This window comes from Miscanthus floridulus, chromosome 4 (genome assembly GCF_019320115.1).
Source record: "Miscanthus floridulus cultivar M001 chromosome 4, ASM1932011v1, whole genome shotgun sequence".
Taxonomy (NCBI): Eukaryota; Viridiplantae; Streptophyta; class Magnoliopsida; order Poales; family Poaceae; genus Miscanthus; species Miscanthus floridulus.
The window spans coordinates 56,324,063-56,338,067 of record NC_089583.1 but is presented as its reverse complement, the minus strand read 5'-3'; the positions used below and the strand labels follow the sequence as shown (position 1 = coordinate 56,338,067).

The 14,005-nt window shown below is 43.6% G+C and overlaps 1 protein-coding gene across 1 annotated transcript; it reads left to right on the top strand.

Annotated features, from left to right (window-relative positions):
* The first annotated feature begins 8,336 nt into the window (after nucleotides 1-8,336).
* On the top strand, nucleotides 8,337-13,681 carry LOC136549714 (polyadenylate-binding protein 2-like). Its single transcript, XM_066541099.1, has 9 exons — nucleotides 8,337-8,744; nucleotides 9,706-9,824; nucleotides 9,989-10,645; nucleotides 10,717-10,794; nucleotides 10,881-10,970; nucleotides 12,046-12,183; nucleotides 12,727-12,897; nucleotides 12,971-13,174; nucleotides 13,252-13,681. The coding sequence occupies exons 1-9, from the start codon at nucleotides 8,480-8,482 to the stop codon at nucleotides 13,543-13,545; spliced, it is 2,016 nt and encodes a 671-aa protein (XP_066397196.1). The 5' UTR covers nucleotides 8,337-8,479; the 3' UTR covers nucleotides 13,546-13,681.
* The last annotated feature ends 324 nt before the right edge of the window (nucleotides 13,682-14,005 follow it).

Sequence of the window (14,005 nt, the reverse complement as noted above, 5' to 3'; positions counted from 1 at the left end):
GATGAAGGCCACTTTAAGTGACTTTGGAATCAAATTCAAGAAAGTGCCATTGCTATGTGACAATGAGAGTGCAATTAAGTTGACCAACAATCTGGTTCAACATGCAAGAACAAAGCATATAGATGTCTGCCACCATTTCATAAGAGATCACCAACAAAAAGAGGACATTTGCATTGAGAGCGTAGGCACCGAAGATCAACTTGCCGATATATTCACCAAGCCATTGGATGAGAAAAGGTTTTGCAAGCTAAGGAATGAGTTGAACATATTGGATTTCTCAAATATGTGTTGATGCACCCCCCACATATATGACATGCCTCTCCTTCGAGCAATCCAAGATAAAAGTTGATTGGCATGATATACATCCTTGCTAAGGACATGTTTAGTACATCTAGTCATCTCTCCATTTTATTAGGCTCATTCATGAAAATCAAATGAATTTGATGATTATATGGTATCACTATTGCTTCTATGCTTGACTTGATCTAGTGATAGCATATGACATGTTTATAGGCTTGTAAACCTAGTGTTTTGATCTAGAAAATGAACTCTAAATGTTTAACTCAACATGGTACAAGATATCCCTTATTTAGAGGTGTGAAGAAGCTTATCCTTCGATCAAACCGAGTTAAATATCGTTGGCAAACATTCTAGTTTGAACCAAATTTGGGAATATGATCCTCACCCTATCAATTGACATTGATAATCTCGACCCTACAAATGGTATTATCTACATTTTGAACCTTTATGGTCATTGATGACAAAGGGGGAGAAATTAGTACAAAGATAGAAGAGATAAGTGAAAAAGGGGGAGAAAAATATTAATACATGGGGAGAACTTGACATAAGGGGGAGAAATATGATAAAGGAAAGGGATCAATTAAAATTTTGAAGCACACAAGTAGGGGGAGCAAGCTCATGAACTTGAATGGTGCATTTGGATGTCCATTTTATATGTTTGCTTGCATGGCATAAGTTTTAAATTCAAAATATCCATGCTTGTATGGTGTATGATAGTTGTAAGGTTGAATGATGAAATGAAATTACTAGATAACTTTCATTTCCAAGTAAGTCTTTACAAGTGGTATCTTTTCAAAGTATGTTTACAAGTGGTATAGAACTAACCATGGTGCTAAGGATGGTATAATGGTGCACTCCGATTGGTATCACGCTTCAAAGGTCTATCTTTTATACCTTAGCATTATTTGGTAGACATTGTCTCTTATATTTTCTATCTAAGCATATGTGCAAGCTACAATCCAAACTCTTAGCACATATGTAGGGGAGCAATTGCTACCATATGGAGTTCATGAAACTTGTCCATATCCTTTTATACATGATAAATATGCTTGGGCAAGTAACATGGATTCAATTGAATTTTAATTCATATCTTTGTATGAGGGTTGTCATCAATTACCAAAAAGGGGGAGATTGAAAGCTCTAGTTTGGTTTTGGTGAATTGATGAAATCCCAAAGTGCTAACCTAGTTTATCAAGTGATCATGAGATAGGTAGCACATTCCAAGTGGTGAAGCAAATGAAGATCATGGCATAAAGATGGCGATGCCATGGTGATGATCAAGTGCTTGGACTTGGAAAGAAGAAAGAGAAAAACAAAAAGCTCAAGGCAAAGGTATAATTTGTAGAAGCTATTTTGTTTCAGTGATCAAGACACTTAGAGAGTGTGATCACATTTAGGTTTGATAGCTATACTATTAAGAGGGGTGAAACTCATATCAGAATGCGGTTATCAAAGTGCCACTAGATGCTCTAACTCATTGCATATGCATTTAGGATCTAGTGGAATGCTAACACCCTTGAAAATGTTTGTGAAAATATGCTAACACATGTGCACAAGGTGATACACTTGGTGGTTGGCACATTTGAGCAAGGGTGAAGAAGTTAGAGATGAAAAGGAGTTAGTCTCCGTTGGTCACAAGGTGACCGGACGCTGGTCTCTAAGGAACCGACGCGTCCGGTCAGTTGAAACAGCAAAGACACTAGCGTCGATCAATCGACCGGACACTGGGTCATGGACTAACCAGACGCTGAGGTCCAAGGTCCGGTCCTATTGTTGGGCAGCATAGTGAAAAGTCACAGAGTGACCGGACGCTAGAAGAGTCCGGTCAAGCATGATCGGACGCGTCTAGTCGAAGAAAATCGTTTCTAGAACCTTACTGGAAATGACCGGATGCTAGAGGCTACGTGTCCGGTCAGTTATAGCGCAGCGTCCGGTCAACTCAAGTGACCGTTGAGATCGGGACACGTGGCTATCGTCGGGCGACCGGACGTTGAGGTCCAGCGTTCGGTCAATATGACAGGAGCGTCCGGTTAGCCCGTGTTGCGCCCAGTGAAGGGGTACAACAACTCTATTTCATGGGGGCTTCTATTTAAGCCCTATGGCCGGTTCAAGCTCACTCTCTTGACCATTTTGCATTGACATAGCAACCTTGTGAGCTTAGCCAAAGCCCTTCCACTTATCTCCATCGTTGATTCATCATCTTTGTGAGATTGGGAGAGAATCCAAGTGCATTGCTTGAGTGATTGCATCTAGAGGCACTTGGTGTTCGTATTTCGCTATAGGATTCACTTGTTACTCTTGGTGATTGCCACCACCTAGATAGCTTGGAGCAGCGAGGATTGTCGAGCGGAGGGTGGTGATTGTCTCCGGCTCCGATCGTGGTGATTGTGAGGGGTTCTTAACTTTTCCCCGGCGGAGCATCAAAAGGTACTCTAGTGGATTGCTCGTGGCTTGTGTGATCCTCATCTTGTGTTGGTTGTGCGGCACCCTATTGAGGGTTTGACGTGTGATGCCAATTAGCGCATGAACCTCCAAGTGAGTGAATCACCACAATGAAGAGTAGCTTGCCGGCAAGCAAGTGAACCTCGGTAAAAAAAATCATTGTGTTCATTCTTTGATTCCGAGGTAATTGGTCTTCATTGTTATTCACTCTTGTGATTGATTGGTTCCTTCATCTATACGGCGGTATAATTTTCTTGATCACTCTCTTTACATTACCGCAAACTAGTTGTCAAGCTCTTTAGTATAGCTAGTTGTGTAAGCTTGCTTGGTTGGTTGGTGTGGCTCTTTAGTTAGCCTTTGAGAGCACACTAACATAGGGTAGTGTCATAGCTATTGTGTGAATAGATACTATCTAAACTAGAATTGTGGTAGGTGGCTTGCATTTTGAGTAGGCTAGCACAACTCTTGCTTCGCCTCATAATTGTCTAACCATTTTGTTAAGTGTTGTTATAGAAATTTTTATTAGGCTATTTAGCCCCCTCTAGCCATTAGGACCTTTCACTTACTATGGTGGTGGGGAAGATAGGCTAGCGGGGCAGTGGCGAGGCATGACCGTGATGGGTCGGTGCTATGCAGGGAGAGCCACAACATTAATGTAGTCGTTCGAGGCAACGTCCTCTGCTCTAGCAACCTTGATGGGGCTTCAGCGATGGCGGGGCTCCTCCTCCTCCCTTCTCCTTCCATCTTGGCTCGAGTGTGGGTGGTCTGGGTGGCCACTAGTGGTAGCGGGGATGCGGAATGAGCTCTAGGGTTTCGGGGTTTGACTTTTATAGGCAAGCGCGGCCATGGTGGGCAGCGGGCGGTGGGGAACAGGGCAGGGACATGTGTAGGGCGATCCTAGGCTCCAAGCTATGTTTTTGGGGCTCGTCGAGGTGAAAGGTCCTAAATAGTTAGAGGGGGTGAATAGCCTATAAAAGTTCTCTACAAATTCATTAGAGCAAGTGGTTAGTTCACTAAATGGCATAATACAATTTTGCTCTGGCTCTACAAGGGTTGCAAGCCACCTATACAAATGATTCTAGTTGCTATGATCTCTAATCACACACAAGGCTAAGTCGCTACTCTCTAAGTTAGTGAGCTCTCAAAGACAAACTAAAGAGCCTCACTAACCAAACTAACAAGCTCTCAAAGACTAACTACACTAAAAGCTTGACTAGGCAAGAATGTAATTAGTGTAAATACAAGAGAGTGCATTGGAAGATTATACCACCGTGGCAAGAGATATGAACCAATCACAATGAATATCCAATCAATCATCGGGAGAAATCCAATGCACAAGAGACAATCAATTTTTCTTCTGAGCTTCACATGCTTGCCGGCACGCTAGTCCCCGTTGTGTCAACCAACACTTGGTGATTCAGTGGCTAATAGGTATCACACACCTAGCCAACACTTGGCACTGCAAGAACCTACTCACAAGTGAGGTAACTCAATGACACGAGTAATTTACTAGAGTTACCTTTTGGTGCTCCACTAGGGAAGGTACAAGACCCCTCACAATCACTGGGAGATGGCCACGTATAATCACCAACTTATGCCAAAGCTCCTCTGCTGCTCTAAGCTGTCTAGATGGTGGCAACCACCAAGAGTAATAAGAAATCCACAGCCACAACGATCCCCATGTGCCACTATATGCAATCACTCGAGCACATGCACTAGGAATCACTCTCAATCTCACTATGATGATGAATCAATGATGGAGATGAGTGAAAGGTGTTTGCTTAGCCTCACAAGTATGTTAAAGTTCTAAGAGAGAGAGCCCTAACCCAGCCACCACCTATTTATAGAGCCCCTAGGCTCAAAGAGCCATTGGGCTATCAAAAGGGCACCCGACGCACTGACCGGACGTAGCCCTGCGTCTGATCGCTAAGTTTGGTCACACGCCCAAGCCAATCAGTGTTCGCCACATCGCTCCTATTCAAATAGAGCCAATGGCGCCCTCGTGCACGCAAGTCAACTAGGCACTAGATGCGCCTCTACGTATGACCGGACGTAGACCACTCTAGAGTTCGATCAAGTACAGAGAGCATCCAGAGCGTGAAATTGATGACCTAACATGTCCGGTCAACAATGACCTGACGCGCCGGGCATTTGGTCCTCTCACTGTGTCTCATGCCCGAGCTACGTTAGCGTCGAACTAACCATGCCTAAGTCTCGCACTACCGCCAATGTCCAATCGCCACCACACGCGACACCATCTTTGGACAGCTTGACCGGGCGCACGGCCTACGTTCGATGAAGCATCCGGTCCTTCCACCGAAATTGATCGAGGCTTAGGGTTTAGCACCGGACTGGCCATGCCTGAGTCCGGTCAGCCCTAAGCCAGTGTCCGGTCACTGACCTTCGCCTCCTTTTCTTTTTCTATCTCAACAACCACTTCACCCTTGCTTCTTAGTTGCTAACCACAAAGTATAGAACTTGTGTGCTCGTGTGTTAACATTTTCTCATGCATTTTACAAGGGTTAATTGTTAGCACACTAGATCCCTAATGCATATGCAAGAATCATGTCACCTAGTGGCACTCGATAACCGCTTAGCCAAAGATCTCTCTTTATAGTACGGCTATCGATCCTAAACACACTAACACCCTCTATGGTGTCTTGAGTGCCAAAACAAAAACCTATTTGATACCCTTGATCTCCTTGATTTTTGTTTTTCTCTTTCTTCTTTTCTAAGTTGGAGCACTTGATCTTCAAGTTTGGTCATCATCATCACCATGACCATCATCTAGCTCTATTACTTGGCTTTGGACCATCCTCTCTTGTCTACACAATTAGCTCAAGGATTAGTCTAGAGGTTTTATCAATTATCCAAAACCAAACTAGGGCTTTCACGAGGGCGCGAGGGTCTTAGCGCCTCCAATTTGGAGCGGTTGCTGGTCAAGGGATGTACGGCAGTGCCAAGCGAGCGCGACAGGGGTGTGAGGCCGACATGCGTCAGCTGGCAGGCATGGGTGCTAGTTGGGGGTGAGTACGCCCCGGATCGCGGATGTTGCGTGCATCCGCATGCGCACGAATAGCGGCAAGGGGATAGACGGTTGGGGTGAGCGGGCAGCCTGGCACCCACTCGGCACCATGACCAAAATAGGGGAGGGCATAGGGGTAGGAGATGACAAGCAGGGCCCATGGGTCGTGTTGTCAGCGTCACGTGAGAGAGAGGGGGAGCGGGGTGTGGGCGCGACGCTGGAGCGAGCCGATTGGGTCTTGGCCGGGTTGCCCTACTCGCTCGTGCGAACATGGGCGTGGGGCTAGGCCACGAGTGAGGGCGCGGGTGGCTTGGGCCGGCTTGGTTGGTTGGGATCCTTTGCCTTTTCCTTTTGTATTTCTATTTCCTCTACTTTTTCTATTTCTTATTCCTATTTCTCCAACTCTAACATGTATACATGTATACATCCCTAGTGGGGTCCACCTAGGTTAACCTTAGGGTTCTTGGGTCAAGCCAGGGCATGGGCCCACACATACAAGCAAAACATCCTAGGGTTAATTTAGGAGTTTGTTAATCAATACAAGAAATTCAATAAGAAGCAACTCAAGGTCATACACTGATCTATCTGAGATAAAAAAAATGTCAGTCTAGATGCTTTTATCTTGCATTGTTAATGAACTATTTTCCAGGATGTTATTTGTGTTGGAACTCTTACCTCTGATATCTGTGGACAAAAAAATTAGGAAGGAGTTAACATAGCTACATTTTTGGGCTCCACCCGACCACAACAACAAATAAATGTCACACATGTAGGAAGGTCATGGCAAGCTTGATGTCTTACAAGCTTTTCAACAAACATGCACAATATCCCATTTCAAACCTCAGACATTGGCATTCAGTGAACAAATTTGAGTTCTGAATCATATCCGTTAAAATTATCACATCATAAATGGATGCACAAGCTGTTCCATATCTGATTCGATGATTTAATCCAAGTGAATAAAAGGGGTCTTTCTTCTTTGGAACACTAATAGATATGCCATGTCACAAAATAATAGGCCTATGCTATATGGTAAAACTATGTGTTCTCATTTTTTGCAAGAAATTGGGTATACAAACACCTTACTTGAATATGTGAAAGAAGCCAAGAATTAAAACCGATGGTACAAGAGATGCCTATTGTCAGAAATTGCTATCCTATCCTTGTGTTGTGGGGATCTAGAATTACATTGTCTACTCAGTGTAACCGCATCATTACTAACCAAATTTGCTAGCAGACAACATGTAGGTTAACTTCAGTATTGAAGTAGCTGGAGTATATACTAAAAAAAGTTAGAAAATATTCTAAAAATCACTCAAAAGTCTTGTTTGACCGTGATGAAATGTATCAGAATGGCCAATGATCTTAGGAGCATGGCACAACATACCTGTTACTGTTGTGAGATACTGGTGATATCTAGTGATGACCTTGTTGCCGAATGACTTCGCAGATTTTGCTCGTCACCAGTTGCAGCGAGGCTTTGCCTCGGCACTCCCTGCCGCCCTGACACCACATTTTCGTCATAGCATGGAGTAGTGAGCAGCGACCTCCATGTGCAGCGTGGTTGCGGCGAGGTGAGGCCGTTGGCCCTTTCGTTGTGACAGTGAGCGAGCGATGGCCTCGTGTCACGGGGCGTGACTGTGGTGAGTTGCGCATCAGGTGGTGGCTTTGACTTAGATCGCAGGATCCGTTTTGTTGCTTCACGTTCGTCAGGAAAGCGGGGGCATGATGAGTGTCGCGAGGGAGCGGCGGTGGCAGCCGAATTGCGTGGCCGCGGAAGGCGGAGTGGGCGGTGCGTCGCTATGCTGTGGCGTCGAGACGGTTTCTCGTGTGCCAATGACAGTGATATTTTTTTCTTTTGCGGTGAGGAGTTACGACTAGGGATGAAAACAGATCGGATACGGACGGATATCACCGATATTACATTTGTTTTCATATTTCTGTCCGGATTCGGATTTGAATACGGATAGTGTCAACTATGTCGGATAGGATACGATTGGATATCGACGTCATAAATATGCAATTTGAGTATTCGGATACGGATATGGTATCGGATGTTGGATATCCAGACTCGGATACGGACATATCTCAATCCCTCTAAACGGATTCGGTTTCGAATACGGTCGAAAAATATCTATACCGTTTTCATCCCTAGTTACGACGGAGGGGGAGACCGGACGGACGTGATTGAGAGAAATTTTCTTTTCTGTGCTGAGCAGTCATGGATCACAGGGTGGTTTTGCTGCTGTTGAATAGACGTACACAATTCGTATGTTTTATAACCGTGGATTGTAGATAGAAGAGAGAGAGTTAGTGATACAGAAGAGATAGAGACCAGATAGATTTATAGAAAAAAGACAGAGATATATAAATAAATAAATAAAATATAGAGTAGCACTTTCGTAGCAAGCACGTGCAGCCCCCGTTCAGCTCGGACACGTAGGCTTTCCCACGCGTCCCGATCGCCTCCGTCCACTAGCGTCCGTATCCGATCCGATGGCCTCAGACGATGAGGGTTTTGCCCCAGGCGGTACAAATAGCGCGCCTCCCCCTCCGCGCCGCCAACCGCGCTCTTTCTCTCCTCACGACGCCGCCGTTGGGAGCCCTGCCCCGGGAGAGCCCCCAACCCTTATCAAACCCTAAATAAAAAACTACCCCAAAAAAATCCGCAAAAATCCAGATAAATCCCAAAAGATCACCGCTTGATCGGAGATGTCGGCGCAAGGGCAGGCGGCGGCTGGATCCGCGTCCGAGTCCGGCGGCTCACCGGCTGCCTCAGCTGCGGCGGCCGCGGCGGCGGCCGCGTTCCCGGCGACTTCGCTCTACGTGGGTGACCTGCACGAGAGCGTGCAGGACGCGCAGCTCTTCGACGTCTTCAGCCAGGTCGGCGGCGTCGTCTCCGTGCGCGTCTGCAGAGACATCAACTCCCGCAAGTCGCTCGGGTACGCCTACGTCAACTACAACAATCCCGGCGACGGTGAGAACTCCTCTGCAGTATTCTCGATCTATTGGTTAGGGTATTCTCGATCTATTGGTTAGGGTTTTGGTGCTGCGGATGCTGTCGATCCCTTGCGAGAAGCCGTCGGATTTGGGGCCGCTTAGGGTTTAGACGCTGAATCCTCGATCGGTTGTCTCGATAATGTTGTCATGCAATTAGGGTTCGATGGCGTTTTGATGCGATTAGGATTGTAGCTTCTTTTAGTGTCTTGGTTGTGATTGCAAAATGTTTTGTCTGGTACGTGCTGTTTGGTTCCTAGAATTGTAACGCAAATGGAAATAAAAACAGATATGTTGCCATAACATCGAAAGCTGTTATTCCTTTGGGTTTGCGTTACAAAACCTACTACCAAACAGCGCCTTAGTGGCTTCATACGGTTAATATTAAACTTATCTCAAAATAAGGAGGTTGGTCTGCTTCGGTGCCTCCAGAAATTAATGAGGTTGGCCTGCTGGGTGCCCCCAAAAATTGAGAATTACTTTGCTGGATAGATCCTGTGGGATAACTTGAATAGGTGCCAATACTTTAGAGGAGTTGTGTTTTTGTCCTGTGCTGTTCATGTGAAGTTAGTGGGATTTGTTTCATTCTATTGAATTCATGTGGCTTATTGTGCTGTTCGGTCAGGGGAGATGTTGTCTTGTGATATTCGATATATGTGTATATATAATGGTGGTTGATTTGTTGCAACCTCAGATTACGTTATGGACGCCAAAGAACATCTGTTTAGTTACCAGAAGATATATTTTTAAAATCTTATTATTGTGCTCAATGTAATGCTGAAGGTCTGTAAAAACTGTACGGGAAATATTATAGTTGCCCTTTGGTCCTCAATTGTGGCCACTTGCTTTCTGACCAACTCTTCTGCATACTACATTTCACTTTGGAGCCCCTCCCTCTCTTTATTCTTTATGGCCTTGTATTGATCAGAGATTTATTGCAGCTGCACGGGCACTTGAACTGCTTAACTTCACTCCTATCAATGGAAAGCCTATCAGGATCATGTATTCTAACCGTGACCCCAGTTCGCGCAAAAGGGGTGCAGGAAATATATTTATTAAGGTGTGTTCCTTGTTTTTATCCTGTTTGCTGAACTCCTTGCTAGGTCATCTGTAGACTACGCCAACTTGGGACTAGAAGGTTCCATTAGTGGTGTTCTAAATCTTTATACGCCACATTGACTTTTCCAGTTGTGATACCTGACCCCCTCTATTCTAATTTGGCAGAATCTTGATAAGTCAATAGACAACAAAGCTTTATATGACACGTTCTGTGCATTTGGGAATATCCTTTCATGTAAAATTGCAACAGACCCCTCAGGAGAATCAAGGGGCTATGGTTTCGTTCAGTTTGAGAGGGATGAATCTGCTCAGTCTGCTATTGATAAACTCAATGGGATGCTTATCAATGACAAGAAAGTGTATGTTGGACCTTTTGTTCGCAAGCAGGACAGGGAAAATGTTTCGAGCAATTTCAAATTCAGTAATGTATATGTGAAGAATCTGTCAGATACTGTTACTGATGATGAGTTGAAGGAGATGTTTGGAAAATATGGGACCATCACTAGTGCTGTTGTTATGCGGGATAGTGATGGGAAATCCAGGTGTTTTGGATTTGTCAATTTTGAAAATGCAGATGATGCTGCTCAGGCTGTTCAAGAGTTGAATGGCAAGATATTCAATGATAAGGAACTGTATGTTGGAAGAGCACAGAAGAAGTCTGAAAGAGAGATGGAGTTGAAGGAGAAATTCGAAAAGAATATTCAAGAGGTAGCTGAGAAGTTCCAAAACACTAACTTGTATCTGAAGAACTTAGAAGATAACATTGATGATGAGAAGTTGCGTGAACTCTTTGCTGAGTATGGCAATATTACTTCTTGCAAGGTCTGTTTATTTTATTAACTTACTCATAAGATGTTTCCTAGTTGTGGACTTTGACAGGAATTGTTTTGTAGGTTATGCGGGATTCGAATGGTGTCAGCAGAGGATCTGGATTTGTTGGTTTCAAATCCGCTGAAGATGCTAACCGAGCTGTATGTTTTTTTAATGTGTTTAGTAATGCTGTTTTGATTTGGCAAACACATAAAATAAGTTTCTTATCTTGATTTCTCCCAAGTAGCTTACGGAGATGAATGGCAAAATGGTTGGAAGCAAGCCCCTTTATGTAGCTCTTGCGCAGCGTAAAGAAGACAGAAAGGCAAAGCTACAGGTAAATATATTCCTGCATGGTACTTGGATGTATACAGCTTGTGCTTTTGTATGCTCTTTCACAATGCAGAATGTCTTGTTTTTGCTTGCGTGGATGGTGAAAAGTCTGGTGAATCTATTATTACTAAGCTACACATAGCCGCATATATTGCATCTTGTTTCACGTGTCATTATATAATATTTTTTAGTGATTAGAATGTGCATTTCAGTAGTAGCTTAATTCCTATTAGATCGAAGCCTCAAAATTTTACAATGTACTTCATCCAATCCAAATTGTAAGTCATTCCAACTTTCTTGGGAGAGTCAAAGCATCTCAAGTTTGACCAAAGTTACACCAGTGGTCCCCAAACTTGTTTGGGAGTGTTGTCTTGGTCCCTGAAGTATTGTTTTGGTCCTATTTGGATCCACCCAACTAATTAGCTGACCAATTAGCTAGGTCTGTTTTGGGGACCCATGTGACACCCCTAAAAAGTTTTAAGGATTACTGATGCACTCTTTTGAAATGTCAAACTTTGTATTATTTGACCAATATGTGTTTAGTGTACAAAATTTTTCAGCTATATTCATATTTCATATATCAAATTGCTATCACACTATATTAGTATTGTTGCTAAACTTATATTGTGATAAATCACTTGGTCAAATAGTAGCTTTGAGACCAAGACAATAAAATATACCTTACATTGGTGAAGGAAGAACACTTTAGTTTGGACTACAAAAATTTGAAAATAGGTACCCTGTGTAATGGCCACTGCAGAGATGATTTTTTGTTGCCTGTCATATTTGGCTTTTCATTCTAGTTCATGGTTCAGAACTGTAAATTGTATTTTGGGGCCTAGTTAACTAGTTTTAAGTGACCTGGGGTATTTGCTGCATTTGTTGGCATGACACAATATTCTCGTTTCAATTTTGTACTTTTCTAAAGTGTTGATTAGTAAAATTTCTGTAACCCTCATGATCTTTTGTGCTGTTTATTTAATTCGTTTCTTTTCTCTGGCACTAATGTAATGTAATTTTGATCCTTGCAAAATTCGTTATGCTTATAGATTTATTTTAATTTTACTGCTGCTTTGCAGGCACAGTTTTCTCAAATGCGTCCTGTTGCGATGGCGCCTTCAGTTGGTCCTCGCATGCCCATGTTTCCACCTGGTGTTCCTGGAGTTGGTCAACAGCTGTTTTATGGTCAGCCACCTCCAGCCTTCATAAACCCTCAGGTACATGCTTATTTTATGATGTATATGTTGCTTGGTGTATTTTTCTTCAGTAACATTGTTATTTTGATGTACTGATATGATCTCTCTTGTCTGTCCATCTGGGCTCATTGCCATTCTTCTGTAGCTACTAGCTTTTCTGGTTTGCTTGCACCACCGCTGGCCAAATTTAGCCGAAGCTGTGTTATTTTATTTTTCATATCCATAACGATAAATCTAATGTTAACTCTTTACAATCATGCATCTGCTATTGCTCTCTAGTTTTATTGTTGACCCCTTTGCCTTGAAAGTTGATGGATACTATGAAATTATGTTTTGTATGAGATGCTTGAATAATTTTTCCGTTAGTCTGTACTACTCGAGTGCCTGAACTGTCACTAGGGGCTCATGTTGGGTTTCAACTCTAGCCTACCTCAACTTGCTTGGGACTAAAAGGCTTTGTTGTTGTTGTAGTAGTAGTCTGTACTACTCGACTAGATTCCATGGTTTATGTTATGTCATTCTCTTAATAGCTGTTGAGCTGATGAATCCTGTGTTGTTTGTTAGGCTGGATTTGCCTTCCAGCAACCTCTGATGCCTGGTATGAGGCCTGGTGGTCCAATGCCGAACTTTATGATGCCTATGGTTCAGCAGGGACAGCAACCACAGCGTCCTGCTGGTAGGCGTGCAGGTGCTGGTGGAATGCAGCAGCCCATGCCAATGGGTGGTCAGCAACAGGTATGCTGTATCGATCTTGGCATTTTTCAATTTCGTTTGTTGAACTGTGCCTGAAATATCTGTATGGCTGTAGATGTTCCCTAGAGGTGGACGTGGGTACCGCTATCCTACTGGCCGCGGAATGCCTGATCCTGGCATGCATAGTGTTGGTGCTGTGATGCCATCTCCATATGAGATGGGAGGGGTGCCAATGAGAGATGCTGGTCTCTCACACCCTGTTCCAGTCGGGGCACTAGCCACTGCGCTTGCTAACGCCCCACCAGATCAGCAGAGACTGGTATGAGAATGGACAAGCTATTTATTGGTTGCTCCTTTTTTTAAATCAAGGGTGCTCATTACTGTTCTGTGCTGCAGATGCTTGGTGAGAACCTGTATCCTCTTGTAGAACAGCTGGAGCGTGAGCAGGCTGCTAAGGTCACCGGCATGCTTTTGGAGATGGACCAGACGGAGGTTCTTCACCTGCTGGAGTCGCCAGATGCTCTCAAGGCCAAGGTTGCTGAAGCTATGGAGGTCCTCCGCTCTGCCCAGCATCTCCAGCAGAGCAATGCCTCCCCCGAGCAGCAGCTGGCTAATCTATCACTGAATGATGGCGTTGTCTCCAGCTGGATGTTTCTGATGATTAGGAAACTGCTCGCAATTTTTGCTTGATACCTATCCTATCTAGAGTGCAATGACTTTGTTTACTTGGCTTATTGGAGTTTTAGCTGATTAGCTGAACCAGAGGTGGGTTTAGTTTTTGTCGTGGATTAGTTATTTTGGTTATATATGGATATGTTGTTTTGTTGGAGCTGTTGTGCGACTGTTGCTCGATTTATCACAGTTGAGTTTTAGACCGTCATCGTTTTTCTAGCTGATTCTAGCTGATACTTCCTCCGATCAAAAGTGGTAATCGTATTAGCTTAGACAAAATAGACTTTGACCATTAATTTTGCTTATACAATATAAAATTAGCAACTTAAAACTCAATATCATCTTATAGGCACTTTTTAACACAAATATATTGGTGCAAGTTTTATACTCAAGCCTTCATACAATTTAACTAATTGTTGGTCAAAATTTATGAAGTTTGACTTTTTTCTCTAGTCAAATACGATTACCATTTGGAGGG

Bases quoted from the DNA above. Each gene is read 5' to 3' on its own strand.
- LOC136549714 (XM_066541099.1), top strand. From the start codon at position 8,480: ATGTCGGCGCAAGGGCAGGCGGCGGCTGGATCCGCGTCCGAGTCCGGC. The intron at 10,646-10,716 runs GTCTGTTTATTT...ATTGTTTTGTAG, and splicing joins GCAATATTACTTCTTGCAAG to GTTATGCGGGATTCGAATGG. The intron at 13,175-13,251 runs GTATGAGAATGG...TCTGTGCTGCAG, and splicing joins CACCAGATCAGCAGAGACTG to ATGCTTGGTGAGAACCTGTA.